The 23,186-nt window shown below is 36.1% G+C and overlaps 1 protein-coding gene across 1 annotated transcript in view; it reads right to left on the bottom strand.

The window, feature by feature from the left end:
• Positions 1 to 224: 224 nt before the first annotated feature.
• LOC144686254 (melanoregulin-like) overlaps positions 225 to 23,186 on the bottom strand; it is a 59,506-nt gene continuing 36,544 nt past the window's right edge. Inside the window, exons 4-5 of the mRNA XM_078551347.1 lie at positions 19,630 to 19,790; positions 225 to 692 (exon numbers count right to left, since the gene is read on the bottom strand). Of these exons, the coding sequence (XP_078407473.1) occupies positions 615 to 692; positions 19,630 to 19,790 (239 nt within the window). The 3' untranslated portion in view covers positions 225 to 614. The remainder of the gene's footprint in view (positions 693 to 19,629; positions 19,791 to 23,186) is intronic.

Raw genomic sequence — 23,186 nt, 5'->3', positions numbered from 1 at the left:
CAAGTCAGGATGTTGAGTGACTTGGGGGTGAACTTCCAGGCGGTGGTGTTCCCATCTATCTGCTGCCCTTGTCCTTCCCTGTGGAAACGCAGGACGGGTGTGAGTCCAAATTCAAAGGGAAATTCCTCCCAGCTTGGACCTGCGACCAAACCTTTAGGTTCAGTATTTAATGAGAAGGGAGGTGGCAGCAACGAGATCCAGGTCACACAGAGAGAGAGAGAGAGAGACAAACATTCAAAAAACAGTGGTAAAGATGAGTAAACCAGCGTCATGGTCTTTCACTTTGGAATGGTTTACAGGTTCAAAGCAATGGTCAAACAGCCGCTGAAAGGTCATTGACTTAAAACGTTAACTTTGTTTCCCTCTTCACAGGTGCTGCCATACCTGCTGAGTATTTCTAGCATTTTCTGTCTGTGATTCAGATTTCTAGCATCCTGAAGTATTTTAATTTGTATCCGGCCAGTTGGTGTTTGTTATGACCGTCCTGTTGAGCACTTGGCCAGGCGGGACCAGGCGTACCTTAACTCAAGCAGAGAGGTAGCTTCCCTCGAACGCACCTTGGAAAGTCAGGCAGTTGTGCGGCCCACAATTTCTGGCGTATCCGCAGGGAGGGTCTATCCATCGTTCTTGGGATATCTCTGTCTAGCCTTCCTGAAGAAGTCTTCGGCAGCATCGAGGGCCAGCAGCCGGTCCTGTGGATAGTAACACACTTTATTAACTTACGGTTTTCCTTGGGTTACATTCATAGTTCAGCAGTCCCACGGACACTGTGTGACCTCCACTGAGTGCCTGCACTTTTGACCTAACCTAACAAAAAAATAACTTGCCTTTTTAAAAAATTTATTATTTTATAGGATGTGGGCATCGCTGGCAAGGCAAACATTTGTTGCGCATCCCTAATTACCCTGAACTGAGAGGCTTGCTCGGCCATTTCAGAGGGCAGTTAAGAGTCAACCACATCGCTGTGGGTCTGGAGTCACATGTAGGCCAGACCAGGTAAGGAGGGTAGATTTCCTTCCCTAAAGGGGATTAGTGAACCAGATGGGTTTTTATGACAGTCAAGGATAGTTGTCGTGGTCACCATTTCTGAGACTCACTTCCAATTCCAGATTCTTTCTATTAATTGAAAATAAAATCCACCAGCTGCCATGGTGGGATTTGAACCCATGTCCCCAGAGCAGTAGTCTGGGCTTCTGGGTCACTTGTCCAGTGACATTACCAATACACTACTGTCTCTTCCTATAATATATTTATAAAAATATCAATTCCAAAGCACTTTACAGGCAGTTAGGTCTGTTTGAAGTGTAGTTGCTTTGGTAATGTAGAAAACATGACAGCCAATGTACCCACAGAAAGATCCCACACACAGCAATGAAGTAATGATACAGAGAATAAATCATTTTAGTAAGGGCACTGAGCCCCTTGCTCTTCTTCAGAATAGCACCATCAGATCATTTCTGTTTGCCTGGACCGAGACCAGGTATAACATAATCCCAGAAGGATAAAGACACAAGAGGGCGATTTGCCTGGTGGCGCTCTCAAACCTACTTAAGAATCAAAAATGGCTCAATGCTCATAACTTGGCCAAGGCCAACAAGTCCCACCAGAACCAGGGGGCAGATGAGGAGAATTAATTTACTCAGCGAGTTGTCCTGATCTGGTACATGCTGCCTGAAAGAGTGATGGAAGCAGATTCAATAGTAACTTTCAAAAGGTAAATGAGATATATATATTTGAAAAAACAAGGCATTTTGCAGGAGTATGGAGTGTAGTATAAAGGGTTAATAATTTATATGCTAATAGTAAATAAACACCATCAGATTATGCGTCTCTACAACTCAGAGAGAGAGATGGTTCTGGAAGGAGCCACATGCTTATACCTGTACATAGATGTAAATAGTTAATAAACGTTTAGAAGTTGCTGGATGCCTTGTTTCCAGTAGCCTCTGTTAAACACCATCCCCCCACCCGGTCCCTTTCTGATGTTACTTCACAGGGAGAAAGAGAGAAGAAAAGGCTTGCATTTACATAGGGCCATTCATGGCCACAGAGCATCCCAAAGCATTTTTCAGCCAATAAAATACTTTTGATGAGTCGTCACTGCTGTAATTGAGGGAATCTGATAGCCTATTTATGCAAAGCAAGTTCCATTAACAGCAATGTGATAATGACAAGAAAATCTGTTTTTACTGATTTAGCCGAAGGGATAATCAGTTATTACTGATGTAGATTGAGGGATAATCAGTTATTACTGATGTAGATTGAGGGATAATCAGTTTATACTGATGTAGATTGAGGGATAATCAGTTTTTACCGATGTAGATTCAGGGATAATCACTGTTTACCGATGTAGATTGAGGGATAATCAGTTTTTAATGATGTAGATTGAGGGATAATCAGTTATTACTGATGTAAATTGAGGGATAATCAGTTTATACTGATGTAGATTGAGGGATAATCAGTTTTTACTGATGTAGATTGAGGGATAATCAGTTTTTACTGATGTAAATTGAGGGATAATCAGTTTATACTGATATAGATTGAGGGATAATCAGTTTTTACTGATGTAGATTGAGGGATAATCAGTTTTTACTGATGTAAATTGAGGGATAATCAGTTTTTAATGATGTAGATTGAGGGATAATCTGTTTATCCTGATGTAGATTGAGGGATAATCAGTTTTAATTGATGTAGATTGAGGGATAATCACTTTTAATTGATGTAGATTGAGGGATAATCAGTTTTTACTGATGTAGATTGAGGGATAATCAGTTTTACTGATGTAGATTGAGGGATAATCACTTTTTAATGATGCAGATTGAAGGATAATCAGTTTTTACTGATATAGATTGAGGGATAAACACTTTTTACTGATGTAGATTGAGGGGTAATCAGTTTTTAACGACGCAGGTTGAGGGATAATCAGTTTTTACTGGTGTAAATTGAGGTATAATCAGTTTTTACTGATGTAGATTGAGGGATAAACAGATTTTACTGATGTAGATTGAGGGATAATCAGTTGTAATTGATGTAGATTGAGGGATAATCAGTTTTTGCTGATGTAAATTGAGGGATAATCAGTTTTTACTGATGTAAATTGAGGGATAATCAGTTTTTACTGATGTAGATTGAGGGATAATCAGTTTTTTCTGATGTAGATTGAGGGATAATCAGTTTTACTGATGTAGATTGAGGGATAATCACTTTTTAATGATGCAGATTGAAGGATAATCAGTTTTTACTGATATAGATTGAGGGATAAACACTTTTTACTGATGTAGATTGAGGGGTAATCAGTTTTTCCTGATGTAGATTCAGGGATAATCACTTTTTACTGATGTAAATTGGGGGAAAATCAGTTTTTACTGATGTAGATTGAGGGATAATCAGTTTTACTGATGTAGATTGAGGGATAATCACTTTTTAATGATGCAGATTGAAGGATAATCACTTTTTACTGATGTAGTTTGAGGGATAATCATTTTTACTGATGTAGATTGAGGGATAATCAGTTTTTACTGATGTAAATTGAAGGGTAATCTGTTTTTACTGATGTAGATTGAGGGATAATCTGTTTTTACTGATGTAGATCGAGGGATAATCAGCTTTTACTGATGTAGATTGAGGGATAATCAGTTATTACGGATGCAAATTGAAGGATAATCAGTTTTACTGATGTAAATTGAGGGATAATCCGTTTTTACTGATGTAAATTGAAGGATAATCCGTTTTTACTGATGTAAATTGAAGGATAATCCGTTTTTACTGATATAGATTGAGGGATAATCAGTTTTTATTGATATAGATTGAGGGATAATCAGTTTTTACTGATATAGATTGAGGTATAATCCGTTTTTACTGATGTAGATTGAGGGATAATCAGTTTTTACTAATGTAGATTGAGGGATAATCAGTTTTTACTCATGAACTTTGAGGGATAATCAGTTTTAACCGATGTAAATTGAGGGGTAATCAGTTATTACTGATGTAGATTGAGGGATAAACAGTTTTTATTGATGTAGATTGAGGAATGATCAGTTTTTAAGAATGTAAATTGAGGAATGATCAGTTTTTACTGATGTAAATTGGGGGCTAATCAGTTATTACGGTGGCAATTTGAAGGATAATCAGTTTTACTGATGTAGATTGAGGGATAATCAGTTTTTACTGATGTAAATTGAGGGATAAACAGTTTTTACTGATGTAAATTGAGGGATAATCAGTTTTTACTGATGTAAATTGAGGGATAATCAGTTTGTACTAATGTAGATTGAGGGATGATCAGTTTTTACTGATGTAGATTGAGGGATAATCACTTTTTACTGATGTTGATTGAGGGATAATCAGTTTTTACTGATGTAAATTGAGGGATAATCAGTTTTTACTCCTGAACTTTGAGGGATAATCAGTTTTTACTGAAGGAGATTGTGGGGTAATCAGTTATTACTCATTTAGAAAAAGGGATAATCAGTATTTACTGAAGTAGATTGAGGGATAATCAGTTTTTACTGATGTAGATTGAGGGATAATCAGTTTTTACTGATGTAGATTGAGGGATAATCACTTTTTACTGACGTAGATTGAGGGATAATCAGTTTTGAATGATGTAAATTGAGGGATTATCAGTTTTTACTGATGTAAATTGAGGGATAATCACTTTTTACTGATTTAGATTGAGGGATAAACAGATTTTACTGATGTAGATTGAGGGATAATCAGTTTTTATTGATGTAGATTGAGGGATAATCAGTTTTCACTGATGTAGATTGAGGGATAATCAGTTTTTACTCATGAACTTTGAGGGATAATCAGTTTTTAATGATGTAGATTGAGGGATAATCTGTTTATCCTGATGTAGATTGAGGGATAATCAGTTTTAATTGATGTAGATTGAGGGATAATCAGTTTTTACTGATGTAGATTGAGGGATAATCAGTTTTACTGATGTAGATTGAGGGATAATCACTTTTTAATGATGCAGATTGAAGGATAATCAGTTTTTACTGATATAGATTGAGGGATAAACACTTTTTACTGATGTAGATTGAGGGGTAATCAGTTTTTCCTGATGTAGATTCAGGGATAATCACTTTTTACTGATGTAAATTGGGGGAAAATCAGTTTTTACTGATGTAGATTGAGGGATAATCAGTTTTTAACGACGCAGGTTGAGGGATAATCAGTTTTTCCTGATGTAGCTTCAGGGATAATCACTTTTTACTGATGTAAATTGGGGGAAAATCAGTTTTTACTGATGTAGATTGAGGGATAATCAGTTTTACTGATGTAGATTGAGGGATAATCACTTTTTAATGATGCAGATTGAAGGATAATCATTTTTTACTGATGTAGATTGAGGGATAATCATTTTTACTGATGTAGATTGAGGGATAATCAGTTTTTACTGATGTAAATTGAAGGGTAATCTGTTTTTACTGATGTAGATTGAGGGATAATCTGTTTTTACTGATGTAGATCGAGGGATAATCAGCTTTTACTGATGTAGATTGAGGGATAATCAGTTATTACGGATGCAGATTGAGGGATAATCAGTTTTTACTGATATAGATTGAGGTATAATCCGTTTTTACTGATGTAGATTGAGGGATAATCAGTTTTTACTAATGTAGATTGAGGGATAATCAGTTTTTACTCATGAACTTTGAGGGATAATCAGTTTTAACCGATGTAAATTGAGGGGTAATCAGTTATTACTGATGTAGATTGAGGGATAAACAGTTTTTATTGATGTAGATTGAGGAATGATCAGTTTTTAAGAATGTAAATTGAGGAATGATCAGTTTTTACTGATGTAAATTGGGGGCTAATCAGTTATTACGGTGGCAATTTGAAGGATAATCAGTTTTACTGATGTAGATTGAGGGATAATCAGTTTTTACTGATGTAAATTGAGGGATAAACAGTTTTTACTGATGTAAATTGAGGGATAATCAGTTTGTACTAATGTAGATTGAGGGATGATCAGTTTTTACTGATGTAGATTGAGGGATAATCACTTTTTACTGATGTTGATTGAGGGATAATCAGTTTTTACTGATGTAAATTGAGGGATAATCAGTTTTTACTCCTGAACTTTGAGGGATAATCAGTTTTTACTGAAGGAGATTGTGGGGTAATCAGTTATTACTCATTTAGAAAAAGGGATAATCAGTATTTACTGAAGTAGATTGAGGGATAATCAGTTTTTACTGATGTAGATTGAGGGATAATCAGTTTTTACTGATGTAGATTGAGGGATAATCACTTTTTACTGACGTAGATTGAGGGATAATCAGTTTTGAATGATGTAAATTGAGGGATTATCAGTTTTTACTGATGTAAATTGAGGGATAATCACTTTTTACTGATTTAGATTGAGGGATAAACAGATTTTACTGATGTAGATTGAGGGATAATCAGTTTTTATTGATGTAGATTGAGGGATAATCAGTTTTCACTGATGTAGATTGAGGGATAATCAGTTTTTACTCATGAACTTTGAGGGATAATCAGTTTTCACTGATGTTGATTGAGGGATAATCCGTTTTTACTAATGTAGATTGAGGGATAATCAGTTTTTACTGATGTAGATTGAGGGATAATCAGTTTTTATTGATGTAGATTAAGGGATAATCAGTTTTCACTGATGTAGATTGAGGGATAATCAGTTTTTACTCATGAACTTTGAGGGATAATCAGTTATTACTGAAGGAGATTGAGGGGTAATCAGTTTTAACCGATTTAAATTGAGGGATAATCAGTTTTTACTGATGTAAATTGAGGGATAATCAGTTTTTACTGATGTAGATAGAGGGATAATCAGTTATTACGGATGCAAATTGAAGGATAATCAGTTTTACTGATGTAAATTGAGGGATAGTCCGTTTTTACTGATGTAGATTGAGGGGTAAACAGATTTTACTGATGCAGATAGAGGGATAATTAGTTTTTACTGATGTAAATTGAGGGGTAATCAGTTTTTACAGATGTAAATTGAGGGATAATCAGTTTTTACTGATGTAGATTGAGGGATAATCACTTTTTACTGATGTAGATTGAGGGATAATCAGTTTTTACTGATGTAGATTGAGGGATAATCACTTTTTACTGATGTAGATTGAGGGATAATCAGTTGTTACTAATGTAGATTGAGGGATAATCACTTTTTACTGATGTAGATTGAGGGATAATCTGTTTTTACTGATGTAGATTGAGGGATAATCAGTTTTTACTGATGTAGATTGAGGGATAATCTGTTTTTACTGATGTAAATTGAAGGATAATCAGTTTTGCTGATGTAGATTGAGGGATAATCAGTTTTAATTGATGTAGATTGAGGGATAATCAGTTTTAATTGATATAGATTGAGGGATAATCAGTTTTAATTGATATAGATTGAGGGATAATCAGTTCTTACTGATATAGATTGAGGGATAATCAGTTTTTACTGATGTAGATTGAGGGATAATCAGTTTTTAATGATGTAAATTGAGGGATAATCAGTTTTTACTAATGTAGATTGAGGGATAATCAGTTCTTACTAATGTAGATTGAGGGATAATCTGTTTTTACTGATGTAGATTGAGGGATAATCAGTTTTTACTGATGTAGATTGAGGGATAATCAGTTTTTGCTCATGTAGATTGAGGGATAATCAGTTAATACGGATGTAAATTGAAGGATAATCAGTTTTGCTGATGTAAATTGAGGGGTAATCCGTTATTCCTGATGTAGATTGAGGGATAAACAGTTTTTACTGATGTAGATTGAGGGACAATCAGCTTTTACTGATGCAGATTGAGGGATAATCAGTTATTACTGATGTAGATTGACTGATAAACAGTTTTTACTGATGTAGATTGAGGGGTAAACAGATTTTACTGATGCAGATAGAGGGATAATTAGTTTTTGCTGATGTAAATTGAGGGATAATCCGTTTTTATTGATATAGATTGAGGGATAATCAGTTTTTACTGATATAGATTGAGGTATAATCCGTTTTTACTGATGTAGATTGAGGGATAATCAGTTTTTAATGATGTAACTTGAGGTATAATCAGTTTTTACTAATGTAGATTGAGGGATAATCAGTTTTTACTGATGTAGATTGAGGGATAATCAGTTTTTACTCATGAACTTTGAGGGATAATCAGTTTTTACTGAAGGAGATGGAGGGGTAATCAGTTTTTACTTATTTAGATAAAGGGATAATCAGTATTTACTGAAGTAGATTGAGAGATAATCAGTTTTTACTGATGTAAATTGAGGGATAATCAGTTTTTACTCATGAACTTTGAGGGATAATCAGTTTTTACTGAAGGAGATTGAGGGGTAATCAGTTTTTACTTATTTAGATAAAGGGATAATCAGTATTTACTGAAGTAGATTGAGGGATAATCAGTTTTAACCGATGTAAATTGAGGTGTAATCAGTTATTACTGATGTAAATTGAGGGATAATCAGTTTTTACTCATGAACTTTGAGGGCTAATCAGTTTTTACTGAAGTAGATTGAGGGATAATCAGTTTTAACCGATGTAAATTGAGGTGTAATCAGTTATTACTGATGTAGATTGAAGGATAATCACTTTTTACTGATGTAGATTGAGGGATAATCAGTTTTTACTGATGTAAATTGAGGGATAATCAGTTTTTACTGATGTAAATTGAGGGATAATCTGTTTTTACTGATGTGGATTGAGGGATAATCAGCTTTTACTGATGTAGATTGAGGGATAATCAGTTTTTACTGATGTAGATTGAGGGATAATCAGTTTTTACTGATGTAGATTGAGGGATAATCAGCTTTTACTGATGTAGATTGCGGGATAATCAGTTATTACGGATGCAAATTGAAGGATAATCAGTTTTACTGATGTAAATTGACGGATAATCCGTTTTTACTGATGTAGATTGAGGGATAATCAGTTTTTATTGACATAGATTGAGGGATAATCAGTTTTTAATGATGTAAATTGAGGGATAATCAGCTTTTATTGATGTAGATTGAGGGATAATCAGTTTTTACTGATGTAGATCGAGAGATAATCAATTTTTACTGATGTAGATTGAGGGATAATCCGTTTTTAATGATGTAAATTGAGGAATAATCAGTTTTTACTGATGTAGATTGAGGGATAATCCGTTTTTAACGACGCAGGTTGAGGGATAATCAGTTTTTACTGGTGTAAATTGAGGGATAATCAGTTTTTACTGATGTAGATTGAGGGATAAACAGATTTTACTGATGTAGATTGAGGGATAATCAGTTGTAATTGATGTAGATTGAGGGATAATCAGTTTTTGCTGATGTAAATTGAGGGATAATCAGTTTTTACTGATGTAAATTGAGGGATAATCAGTTTTTACTGATGTAGATTGAGGGATAATCAGTTTTTTCTGATGTAGATTGAGGGATAATCAGTTTTACTGATGTAGATTGAGGGATAATCACTTTTTAATGATGCAGATTGAAGGATAATCAGTTTTTACTGATATAGATTGAGGGATAAACACTTTTTACTGATGTAGATTGAGGGGTAATCAGTTTTTCCTGATGTAGATTCAGGGATAATCACTTTTTACTGATGTAAATTGGGGGAAAATCAGTTTTTACTGATGTAGATTGAGGGATAATCAGTTTTACTGATGTAGATTGAGGGATAATCACTTTTTAATGATGCAGATTGAAGGATAATCACTTTTTACTGATGTAGATTGAGGGATAATCATTTTTACTGATGTAGATTGAGGGATAATCAGTTTTTACTGATGTAAATTGAAGGGTAATCTGTTTTTACTGATGTAGATTGAGGGATAATCTGTTTTTACTGATGTAGATCGAGGGATAATCAGCTTTTACTGATGTAGATTGAGGGATAATCAGTTATTACGGATGCAAATTGAAGGATAATCAGTTTTACTGATGTAAATTGAGGGATAATCCGTTTTTACTGATGTAAATTGAAGGATAATCCGTTTTTACTGATATAGATTGAGGGATAATCAGTTTTTATTGATATAGATTGAGTGATAACCAGTTTTTACTGATATAGATTGAGGTATAATCCGTTTTTACTGATGTAGATTGAGGGATAATCAGTTTTTACTAATGTAGATTGAGGGATAATCAGTTTTTACTCATGAACTTTGAGGGATAATCAGTTTTAACCGATGTAAATTGAGGGGTAATCAGTTATTACTGATGTAGATTGAGGGATAAACAGTTTTTATTGATGTAGATTGAGGAATGATCAGTTTTTAAGAATGTAAATTGAGGAATGATCAGTTTTTACTGATGTAAATTGGGGGCTAATCAGTTATTACGGTGGCAATTTGAAGGATAATCAGTTTTACTGATGTAGATTGAGGGATAATCAGTTTTTACTGATGTAAATTGAGGGATAAACAGTTTTTACTGATGTAAATTGAGGGATAATCAGTTTTTACTAATGTAGATTGAGGGATGATCAGTTTTTACTGATGTAGATTGAGGGATAATCACTTTTTACTGATGTTGATTGAGGGATAATCAGTTTTTACTGATGTAAATTGAGGGATAATCAGTTTTTATTGATGTAGATTGAGGGATAATCAGTTTTCACTGATGTAGATTGAGGGATAATCAGTTTTTACTCATGAACTTTGAGGGATAATCAGTTTTCACTGATGTTGATTGAGGGATAATCCGTTTTTACTAATGTAGATTGAGGGATAATCAGTTTTTACTGATGTAGATTGAGGGATAATCAGTTTTTATTGAAGTAGATTAAGGGATAATCAGTTTTCACTGATGTAGATTGAGGGATAATCAGTTTTTACTCATGAACTTTGAGGGATAATCAGTTATTACTGAAGGAGATTGAGGGGTAATCAGTTTTAACCGATTTAAATTGAGGGATAATCAGTTTTTACTGATGTAAATTGAGGGATAATCAGTTTTTACTGATGTAGATAGAGGGATAATCAGTTATTACGGATGCAAATTGAAGGATAATCAGTTTTACTGATGTAAATTGAGGGATAGTCCGTTTTTACTGATGTAGATTGAGGGGTAAACAGATTTTACTGATGCAGATAGAGGGATAATTAGTTTTTACTGATGTAAATTGAGGGGTAATCAGTTTTTACAGATGTAAATTGAGGGATAATCAGTTTTTACTGATGTAGATTGAGGGATAATCACTTTTTACTGATGTAGATTGAGGGATAATCAGTTTTTACTGATGTAGATTGAGGGATAATCACTTTTTACTGATGTAGATTGAGGGATAATCAGTTTTAATTGATATAGATTGAGGGATAATCAGTTTTAATTGATATAGATTGAGGGATAATCAGTTCTTACTGATATAGATTGAGGGATAATCAGTTTTTACTGATGTAGATTGAGGGATAATCAGTTTTTAATGATGTAAATTGAGGGATAATCAGTTTTTACTAATGTAGATTGAGGGATAATCAGTTCTTACTAATGTAGATTGAGGGATAATCTGTTTTTACTGATGTAGATTGAGGGATAATCAGTTTTTACTGATGTAGATTGAGGGATAATCAGTTTTTACTGATGTAGATTGAGGGATAATCACTTTTTACTGATGTAGATTGAGGGATAATCAGTTGTTACTAATGTAGATTGAGGGATAATCACTTTTTACTGATGTAGATTGAGGGATAATCTGTTTTTACTGATGTAGATTGAGGGATAATCAGTTTTTACTGATGTAGATTGAGGGATAATCTGTTTTTACTGATGTAAATTGAAGGATAATCAGTTTTGCTGATGTAGATTGAGGGATAATCAGTTTTAATTGATGTAGATTGAGGGATAATCAGTTTTAATTGATATAGATTGAGGGATAATCAGTTTTAATTGATATAGATTGAGGGATAATCAGTTCTTACTGATATAGATTGAGGGATAATCAGTTTTTACTGATGTAGATTGAGGGATAATCAGTTTTTAATGATGTAAATTGAGGGATAATCAGTTTTTACTAATGTAGATTGAGGGATAATCAGTTCTTACTAATGTAGATTGAGGGATAATCTGTTTTTACTGATGTAGATTGAGGGATAATCAGTTTTTACTGATGTAGATTGAGGGATAATCAGTTTTTGCTCATGTAGATTGAGGGATAATCAGTTAATACGGATGTAAATTGAAGGATAATCAGTTTTGCTGATGTAAATTGAGGGGTAATCCGTTATTCCTGATGTAGATTGAGGGATAAACAGTTTTTACTGATGTAGATTGAGGGACAATCAGCTTTTACTGATGCAGATTGAGGGATAATCAGTTATTACTGATGTAGATTGACTGATAAACAGTTTTTACTGATGTAGATTGAGGGGTAAACAGATTTTACTGATGCAGATAGAGGGATAATTAGTTTTTGCTGATGTAAATTGAGGGATAATCCGTTTTTATTGATATAGATTGAGGGATAATCAGTTTTTACTGATATAGATTGAGGTATAATCCGTTTTTGCTGATGTAGATTGAGGGATAATCAGTTTTTAATGATGTAACTTGAGGTATAATCAGTTTTTACTAATGTAGATTGAGGGATAATCAGTTTTTACTGATGTAGATTGAGGGATAATCAGTTTTTACTCATGAACTTTGAGGGATAATCAGTTTTTACTGAAGGAGATGGAGGGGTAATCAGTTTTTACTTATTTAGATAAAGGGATAATCAGTATTTACTGAAGTAGATTGAGAGATAATCAGTTTTTACTGATGTAAATTGAGGGATAATCAGTTTTTACTCATGAACTTTGAGGGATAATCAGTTTTTACTGAAGGAGATTGAGGGGTAATCAGTTTTTACTTATTTAGATAAAGGGATAATCAGTATTTACTGAAGTAGATTGAGGGATAATCTGTTTTTACTGATCTAGATTGAGGGATAATCAGTTTTTAATGATGTAGATTGAGGGATAATCAGTTTTTGCTCATGTAGATTGAGGGATAATCAGTTAATACGGATGTAAATTGAAGGATAATCAGTTTTGCTGATGTAAATTGAGGGGTAATCCGTTATTCCTGATGTAGATTGAGGGATAATCAGTTTTAATTGATGTAGATTAAGGGATAATCAATTTTTACTGATGTAGATTGAGGGATAAACAGATTTTACTGATGTAGATTGAGGGGGAATCCGTGTTTCCTGATGTAGATTGAGGGATAATCAGTTTTTACTGATGTAAATTGAGGGATAATCAGTTTTTACTGATTTAGATTGAGGGATAATCAGTTTTTATTGATATAGATTGAGGGATAAACAGTTTTTACTGATATAGATTGAGGGATAATCAGTTTTTACTGATGTAGATTGAGGGATAATCACTTTTTACTGATGCAAATTGAGGGATAATCAGTTTTTGTTGATACAAATTGAGGGATAATCAGTTTTTATTGATATAGATTGAGGGATAAACAGTTTTTACTGATATAGATTGAGGGATAATCAGTTTTTACTGATGTAGATTGAGGGATAATCGGTTTTTAATGATGTAAATTGAGGGATAATCAGTTTTGACTAATGTAGATTGAGGGATGATCACTTTCTACTGATGTAGATTGAGGGATAATCACTTTCTACTGATGTAGATTGAGGAATAATCAGTTTTTCCTGATGTAGATTGAGGGATAATCAGTTTTAATTGATGTAGATTGAGGGATAATCAGCTTTTGCCGATGTAGATTGAGGGATAATCAGTTTTTACTGATGTAGTTTGAGGGATAATCACTTATTACTGATGTAGGTTGAGGGATAATCAGTTTTTACTGATGCTGATTGAGGGATAATCATTTTTTACTGTTGTAATTTGGGGGGTAATCAGTTTTTACTGATGTAGATTGAGGGATAATCACTTTTTACTGATGTAAATTGGGGATAATCAGTTTTTACTGTTGTAGGTTGAGGGGTAATCAGTATTTAGTGATGTAAATTGGGGGATAATCAGTTTTTACTGATGTAGATTGAGGGATAATCAGTTTTTACTGATGTAAATTGGGGGATAATCAGTTTTTACTGATGTACATTGAGGGATAATCAGTTTTTACTGATGTAGGTTGAGGGATAATCAGTTTTACTGATGTAAATTGAGGGATAATCAGATTTTACTGATGCAGGTTGAGGGATAATCAGTTTTTACTCCTGAACTTTGAGGGATAATCAGTTTTTACTGAAGGAGATTGTGGGGTAATCAGTTTTTACTGATGTAAATTGAGAGATAATCAGTTTTTACTGATGTAGATTGAGGGATAATCACTTTTTACTGATGTAGATTGAGGGATGATCAGTTTTTACTGATGTAGATTGAGGGATAATCACTTTTTACTGATGTAGATTGAGGGATAATCAGTTTTGAATGATGTAAATTGAGGGATAAGTAGTGTTTACTGATGTAAATTGAGGGATAATCAGTTTTTACTCATGAACTTTGAGGGATAATCAGTTTTTACTGAAGGAGATTGAGGGGTAATCAGTTTTTACTCATTTAGATAAAGGGATAATCAGTATTTACTGAAGTAGATTGAGGGATAATCAGTTTTAACCGATGTAAATTGAGGGGTAATCAGTTATTACTGATGTAAATTGAGGGATAATCTATTTTTAATGATGTAGATTGAGGGATAATCAGTTTTTACTGATGTAGATTGAGGGTTAATCAGTTTTTACCTATGTAAATTGAGGGATAATCAGTTTTTACTGATGTAAATTGAGGCATAATCTGTTTTTACTGATGTAGATTGAGGGATAATCAGTTTTCACTGATGTAGATTGAGGGATAATCAGTTATTACGGATGCAAATTGAAGGATAATCAGTTTTACTGATGTAAATTGAGGGACAATCAGTTTTTACTGATTTAGATTGAGGGATAAACAGATTTTACTGATGCAGATTGAGGGATAATCAGTTTTTACTGATGTAAATTGAGGGATAATCAGTTTTTACTAATGTAGATTGAGGGATAATCTGTTTTTACTGATCTAGATTGAGGGATAATCAGTTTTTAATGATGTAGATTGAGGGATAATCAGTTTTTGCTCATGTAGATTGAGGGATAATCAGTTAATACGGATGTAAATTGAAGGATAATCAGTTTTGCTGATGTAAATTGAGTGGTAATCCGTTATTACTGATGTAGATTGAGGGATAATCAGTTTTAATTGATGTAGATTAAGGGATAATCAATTTTTACTAATGTAGATTGAGGGATAAACAGATTTTACTGATGTAGATTGAGGGGGAATCCGTGTTTCCTGATGTAGATTGAGGGATAATCAGTTTTTACTGATGTAAATTGAGGGATAATCTGTTTTTACTGATATAGATTGAGGGATAATCAGTTTTTAATGATGTAAATTGAGGGATAATCAGTTTTGACTAATGTAGATTGAGGGATAATCAGTTTTTACTGATGTAGATTTAGGGATAATCACTTTTTACTGATGTAGATTGAGGGATAATCACTTTTTACTGATGCAAATTGAGGGATAATCAGTTTTTGTTGATACAAATTGAGGGATAATCAGTTTTTATTGATATAGATTGAGGGATAAACAGTTTTTACTGATATAGATTGAGGGATAATCAGTTTTTACTGATGTAGATTGAGGGATAATCGGTTTTTAATGATGTAAATTGAGGGATAATCAGTTTTGACTAATGTAGATTGAGGGATGATCAGTTACTACTGATGTAGATTGACTGATAAACACTTTTTACTGATGTAGATTGAGGGATAATCAATTTTTACTGATGCAAATTGAGGGATAATCAGTTATTGCTGATTTAGATTGAGGGATATTCAGTTTTTACTGATGTAAATTGAGGGATAATCAGTTTTTGTTCCTGAACTTTGAGGAAAAATCAGTTTTTACTGAAGGAGATTGAGGGGTAATCACTTATTACTCATTTAGAAAAAAGGGATAATCAGTATTTACTGAAGTAGATTGAGGGATTATCAGTTTTTACTGATGTATATTGAGGGGTAATCAGTTTTGACTGATGTAGATTGAGGGATAATCAGTTTTTAGTGATGTAGATTGAGGGATAATCACTTTTTACTAATGTAGATTGAGGGATGATCAGTTTTTACTGATGTAGATTGAGGGATAATCACTTTTTACTGATGTAGATTGTTGGATAATAAGTTTTTACTCATGAACTTTGAGGGATAATCAGTTTTTACTGAAGGAGATTGAGGGGTAATCAGTTTTTACTGAAGGAGATTGAGGGGTAATCAGTTTTTACTCATTTTGATAAAGGGATAATTAGTATTTACTGAAGTAGGTTGATGGATAATCAGTTTTTACTGATGTAAATTGAGGGACAATCAGGTTTTACTCATGAACCTTGAGGGATAATCAGTTTTTACTGAAGGAGATTGAGGGGTAATCTGTTTTTACGCATTTAGATAAAGGGATAATCAGTATTTACTGAAGTAGATTGAGGGATAATCAGTTTTTACTGATGTAAATTGAGGGATAATCAGTTTTTACTGATGTAAATTGAGGAATAATCAGTTTTTACTGATGTAAATTGAGGGATAATCACTTTTTACTGATGTAGATTGAGGGATAATCACTTTCTACTGATGTAGATTGAGGGATAATCAATTTTTACTGATGTAGATTGAGGGATAATCAGTTTTTACTGATGTAGTTTGAGGGATAATCAATTTTTACTGATGTAGTTTGAGGGATAACCAGATTTTACTGATGTAAATTGATAGGTAATCCGTTTTTCCTGATGTAGATTGAGGGATAATCAGTTTTAATTGATGTAGATTGAGGGATAATCAGCTTTTGCCGATGTAGATTGAGGGATAATCAGTTTTTACTGATGTAGTTTGAGGGATAATCACTTATTACTGATGTAGGTTGAGGGATAATCAGTTTTTACTGATGCTGATTGAGGGATAATCACTTTTTACTGTTGTAATTTGGGGGGTAATCAGTTTTTACTGATGTAGATTGAGGGATAATCACTTTTTACTGATGTAAATTGGGGATAATCAGTTTTTACTGTTGTAGGTTGAGGGGTAATCAGTATTTAGTGATGTAAATTGGGGGATAATCAGTTTTTACTGATGTAGATTGAGGGATAATCAGTTTTTACTGATGTAAATTGGGGGATAATCAGTTTTTACTGATGTACATTGAGGGATAATCAGTTTTTACTGATGTAGGTTGAGGGATAATCAGTTTTACTGATGTAAATTGAGGGATAATCAGATTTTACTGATGCAGGTTGAGGGATAATCAGTTTTTACTGATGTAAATTGAGGGATAATCAGTTTTTACTGATGTAAATTGAGGGATAATCAGTTTTTACTGATGTAGATTGAGGGATAATCAGTTTTTACTGTTGTAAATTGAGGGATAATCAGTTTTTACTGATGTAGGTTGAGGGATAATCAGCTTTACTGATGTAAATTGAGGGATAATCAGTTTTTACTGATGCAGGTTGAGGGATAATCAGTTTTTACTCATGTAAATTGAGGGATAATCAGTTTTACTGATGTAACTTAAGGGATAATCAGTATTATTGATGTAAATTGAGGGGTAATCAGTTTTTACTGATGTAGATTGAAGGATAATCAGTTTTTACTGATGTAGTTTGAGGGATGATCTGTTTTTAATGACGTAGATTGAGGGATGATCTGTTTTTTCTCATGTTGGTTGAGGAAACATGGATGCCCAGTCAAAAAAGCAGACTTGGTTGTGTGGTGACCTAAAATGTGGCAGAGAGTTAGATTCAAAGAAGGTGCGCATGGGGGAATAAGTCTCATGCTCTACCTTGACATATTGTTGTGAGTTGTTCACATGCATTTGATAGGCTTCCTTCACTACAGCATGCTCTCACGTGTAACTATATTGGTCAGTAAACTAGAAGGTTCACTCAGGGCCTCATTCAAAATTCAGCACCTCTGACAGTGCAGCACCGCATGAGTACTGCACTGAACGGTCAGCCTATACTTTGTTCTCAAGCCCTGGAGTGGGACTTAAACCCACAAACTTCAGACTCAGCAGCACCTGTGTTAACTAACTGAGCCTAAGGTGGAGGGTGGGCTGAATTGGATAGCTCTATCAAAGAGCCAGAGGCACAATGAGCTGAATGGCCACCTTCTGTACAAAACGATTCTATGGCGTACATAAACTAACCAGCTTCAGATATTGGAATCAGCACAAACTAACAATCTAGACAGGTCGATATTACTGCATTGAAAAGACAGAAGTGTCCCACATGATTCTCCATAGCAGTTGGATTTGGTGAGTTATTAAGGAACTTGTCCCCTCCATTCACTACCTCAGCATCCTGTTCAGCCCCAACCTGAGTTTCTGATGCCATTGCCCCCTCCATCACAAAGAGTAACCACTTTTACCTCTGTAGCATCACCTGGCTCCCCTCTTCCTCTCTCACACCTTCAACTCTCTCCTCTTCTTTGAACATCTTTCTACGAATCTAACTGTTTGCCACATTTTTGGTCACCGACACCTCCAAGTTCTCTTTCTTCAACTGGTCTTCCACCTCTCGGAAGTACTTTGGACATTTGAATGTCAGCTGTTTGCTGTTCTGTTATGCCAAATAACCAGAGAAGGAATCTTCACTACTACATGCTTTCACATATAACCATATTTGTCAATAAACCAGAAGGTTTACCCAACTCATTCCTGGGATGAGGGGCTTATCCTATGAGGACAGGTTGGACAGGATGGTCCCATAGCCATTGGAGTTTAGAAGAATGAGAGGTGATCTTATTGAAACATATAAGATCCTGAGGGGATTTAATAGGGTAGATACCAGGAGGATGTTTCGACTTATGGGAGAGACTAGAACCAGGAGATACAGTTTAAGAACAAGAGGTCACCCATTTAAGATGGCGATGAAGAGAAATTCTTTCTCTCAGAGGGTCATTAGTCTGCGGGATTCTCTTTCCCAGAGAGCAGTGGAGGCTGGGTCATTGAATATATTCAAGGCTGAGTTAGACGGATTATTGTTGACAAGGGAGCCAATGGTTATGGGGGCAGACAGGAAAGTGGGATCGAGGCCACAACCAGATCAGCCATGATCTTACTGAATGGTGGAGCGGTCTGGATGGACCGAATGGCCTCCTCCTGCTCCTAAGTCCTTTGCTCCTATATTCCTATAAACTAAGGGTTAACTGATAACTCTTTGCAAGCAAGAAACATTACCCTGAATCATCATCGCACTGTTGTCAGATCAACGATTTCCAAATCAATCTTTCATTTCCCCTTCAGCGAATGACTTCCAATTATTTAGAGAAAGAGGAATAGAAAGAACAAACTTGTGTTTATATAGCACCCTTAGAGTCACAAGACATCCTAAAGCGCTTTGCAGCCGATAAAGTACTCAAAATGCAGTCACTGTCGTAATGTAGGAAACCTGGTGGGCAATTTGTACACAGCAAGGTCCCACAAACAGCGATGTGATAATGACCAGACCCTGGAGCAGGACTCGAACTCACAAGCTTCTGAGGTGGAGGAAAGGGGTCGACCCATCCAGACATGGCTGATGGCGGAGAAACTATAGGTTTGAGTAGCTCTCGGTCTACCTTTTTCAAACAAGTTAACCATAACAAGCACTTACCAGTACAAAGAGATACCTCTCTGGCACTTGACCTTCATTGGGGAAAATGCTGGTTTCTTCTGTCAGTCTTTGTAACATCCCTTGGGCTGTGTACAGGTTCTGAGTGTGGATTGTACTCGATTCGGTCACAGAAAGCAAAATATCCACTTCATTCTGAAAACCTGAAGAAACAATTGACTCAAACACAGAGACAGGAGGACTCCATTTAGGCCCCTGAGCCTGTTAATTCTGCCATTCAATTTGATCATGACTGATCTTTAACATAACTCCATCTACCTGCCTTGGTTCCGAATCCCTTAATACCCTTACCGAACAAAAATCTATCAATATAAAAGCAAACTACTGCAGATGCTGGAAATCTGAAATAAAAACAAAAATTGCTGGAAAAACTCAGCAGGTCTGACAGGATCTGTGGAGAGAAAGACAGAGTTAACGTTTCGAGTCCGCATGAATTTTCTTCAGAACTAAAGAGAAGTTAAAATTTGGTGAAATATATACTGTTTAAGGGGGGGTGGGATGGGTGAAGCTGGATAGAAGGCCAGAGATAAGTGGAGGCAAGGAAGAGATTGCAAAAGATGTCATAAACAAAAAGTCAAAGGGTTGTTGAAGGGGGTGATACTGGCTAAAGGACATGCTAATGGTGACATTAAGGGTAGAAGTCAGGATGAGCAAGTGACAGACGGCCCTAGTGGGTGTGGGGTGGGGGGAGGGGATGGTGTGGGAGAAAAGATCAAAATCGGTTAAAAGGTGGGGATGAAACAATGAATGGAAATAAATTTTTATAAAATAATAATAGAAATAGGTGGGGAAAATATATATATATAAAAATTTAAAAATAAATATTTGAAAAAAGGGGATCAAAAAGGAGTGAGAATGGAGGAGAGAGGTCATGGTCTGAAGTTGTTGAACTCAATGTTAAGTCCGGAAGGCTGTAAAGTGCCTAGTCGGAAGATGAGGTGCTGTTCCTCCAATTTGCGTTGAGCTTCACTGGAACAATGCAGCAGGCCAAGGACGGACATATGGGCATGAGAGTGTTGAAATGGCAAGCGACAGGGAGGTCTGGGTAACCATCACTCTCCTCTGTCTGGCTGAGCTTGTTCTCACACTGAACAATTTCTCCTTAAACTCGTCTCACTTCCTCCAAATAAAAGGTGTGGCTATGGGTACCCGCACGGGCCCCAGTTATGCCTGTCTCTTTATGGGGTATGTGGAACATTCCTTGTTCCTGTCCTACTTAGGCCCCCTCCCACAATTCTTTCTCCAGTACATCGATGATTGCTTCGGTGCTGCTTCATGCTCTTGTCTGGACCTGGAAAAATTTATTAATTTTGCTTCCAATTTCCACCCCTCCTTCACTTTCACATGGTCCATCTCTCACACTTCCCTTCCCTTCCTTGACCTCTCTGTCTCAATTTCTGGTGGTCACTGTCCACCAATATTCATTACAACCCCACCGACTCCCACAGCTATCTCGACTACAGCTCCTCACACCCTGCTTCCTGTAAGGACTCCATCCCATTCTCTCAGTTCCTTCACCTCCGTCGCATCTGTTCTGATGATGCCACTTTCCAAAACAGTGCTTCTGACATGTCTTCCTTCTTCCTTAACCAAGGTTTCCCACCCACGGTGGTTGACAGGGCCCTCAACCGTGTCCGACTCATCTCCCGCGCATCCGCCCTCACACCTCCCTCCCAGAACCATGATAGGGTCCCCCTTGTCCTCACTTTCACCTCACTAGCCTCTGCATTCAAAGGATCATCCTCCACCATTTCCGCCAACTCCAGCATGATGCTACCACAAAACACATCTTCCTTTTACCCCCCCTGTTGATATTCCGTAGGGATCGTTCCCTCCGGGACACCCTAGTCTACTCCTCCATCACCCCCAACACCTCAACCCCCTCCCATGGCACCTTCCCATGCAATCACAGAAGGTGCAACACCTGCCCCTTTAGTTTCCCCCTCCTCACCGTCCAAGGGCCCAAACACTCCTTTCAAGTGAAGCAGCGCTTCACTTGCACTTCCCTCAATTTGGTCTACTGCATTCACTGCTCCCAATGCAGTTTCCTCTACATTGGAGAGACCAAACGCAGGCTGGGTGACCGCTTTGCGGAACACCTTCGGTCTGTCCGCAAGTATGACCCAGACCTTCCTGTCGCTTGCCATTTCAACACACCGCCCTGCTCTAATTGCCACATGTTCGAGCTTGGCCTGCTGCAATGTTCCAGTGAAGCTCAACGCAAACTAGAGGAACAGCACCTCATCTTCCGACTAGGTACTTTACAGCCTTCCGGACTGAATATTGGGTTCAACAACTTCAGATCGTGAACCCTCTCCTCAATCCTCACTCCATTCTGATCCCCTTTTATCAAATATTTATTTTTAAACTTTTATATATATTTTTTTTTTCCCACCTATTTTTATTATTATTCTTATTTTTAAAATTTATTTCCATTCATTGTTTTATCCCTACCTGTTAGCCTATTTTGATCTTTTCTCCCACACCATCCCCTCCTCCCCCCACCCCACCCCCACTAGGGCCGCCTGTCACTTGCTCATCCTGCTTTCTACTCTTAATGTCACCATTAGCACCTCCTTTAGCCAGTATCACCACCATCAACACCCCTTCGACCTTTTGTTTTTGACATCTTTCACAATCTCTCCTTTGCCTCCACCTATCACTGGCCTTCTATCCAGCTTCACCTGTTCCACCCCCCCCCTTAAACAGCATATATTTCACCACATTTTTACTTCTCTTTAGTTCTGAAGAAGAGTCATACGGACTCAAAACATTCGCTCTGTCTTTCTCTTCACAAATGCTGTGGAGAGCATCCCACTGCTCAGTTTTTCCAACAATTTTTGTTTTTTTCCAAAATCTATCAATCTCAGTTTTGAAAAGTTTAATTGATCTGGCCTAAAGAACGTTTTGAGGGAGAGAGATCCAGAGAGTTCTAGATCTCTGAAAGGTTCAGCTCTAATTTTCAGGTAATGCCACATGTTCGTGACTCCCCAGCCAGAAGAAATAGCTTCTCTCAATTTTACATTGAATTGTGAATTTCGGCGACCAGTTTTTCAGTGCTAGGGGTGTCATTTTGTCTTCAAAATGGCCTCAGTGGTGCAGGTGCACACTTCTGGTGTTAGCTGTGCCAGTCACCATTTTGGTGAGAGTATTAGATCACAATACAGGGAAGGATGCGGAGTAGGCAGATCGTGACATCAATCAGTGCGTAATGCTGATTTGATACCAGTGCTTCCATTTTGGAGCTTAACATCTAGGTGACTCCCTTTCCTTACCTCACACAGCTGAACACACCTTCAGCAGCAGGAAGGACCCTCCACCAATCCTTTTTAAAGGGATCATCGACTACTTACAGGCTAGTTGCTGATTGATTTCTACTGCTGTTGCTGAGTTTCTAGAAGTGTTTAATGGTTTTTAGAGTTGTTTCAAGTTGCTATAGTCTCCTGACTTCAAGGATTCTGCACAAACCATTTATTCCCATACATGGGTACAGCAGTAAGCATTCCCTTTGGACTACAGCATGACAGGGTGAGTGAGCA

This window comes from Cetorhinus maximus, chromosome 11, assembly GCF_964194155.1.
Source record: "Cetorhinus maximus chromosome 11, sCetMax3.hap1.1, whole genome shotgun sequence".
NCBI classification, from domain to species: domain Eukaryota; kingdom Metazoa; phylum Chordata; class Chondrichthyes; order Lamniformes; family Cetorhinidae; genus Cetorhinus; species Cetorhinus maximus.
This window is presented reverse-complemented; position numbering and strand designations above follow the sequence as displayed.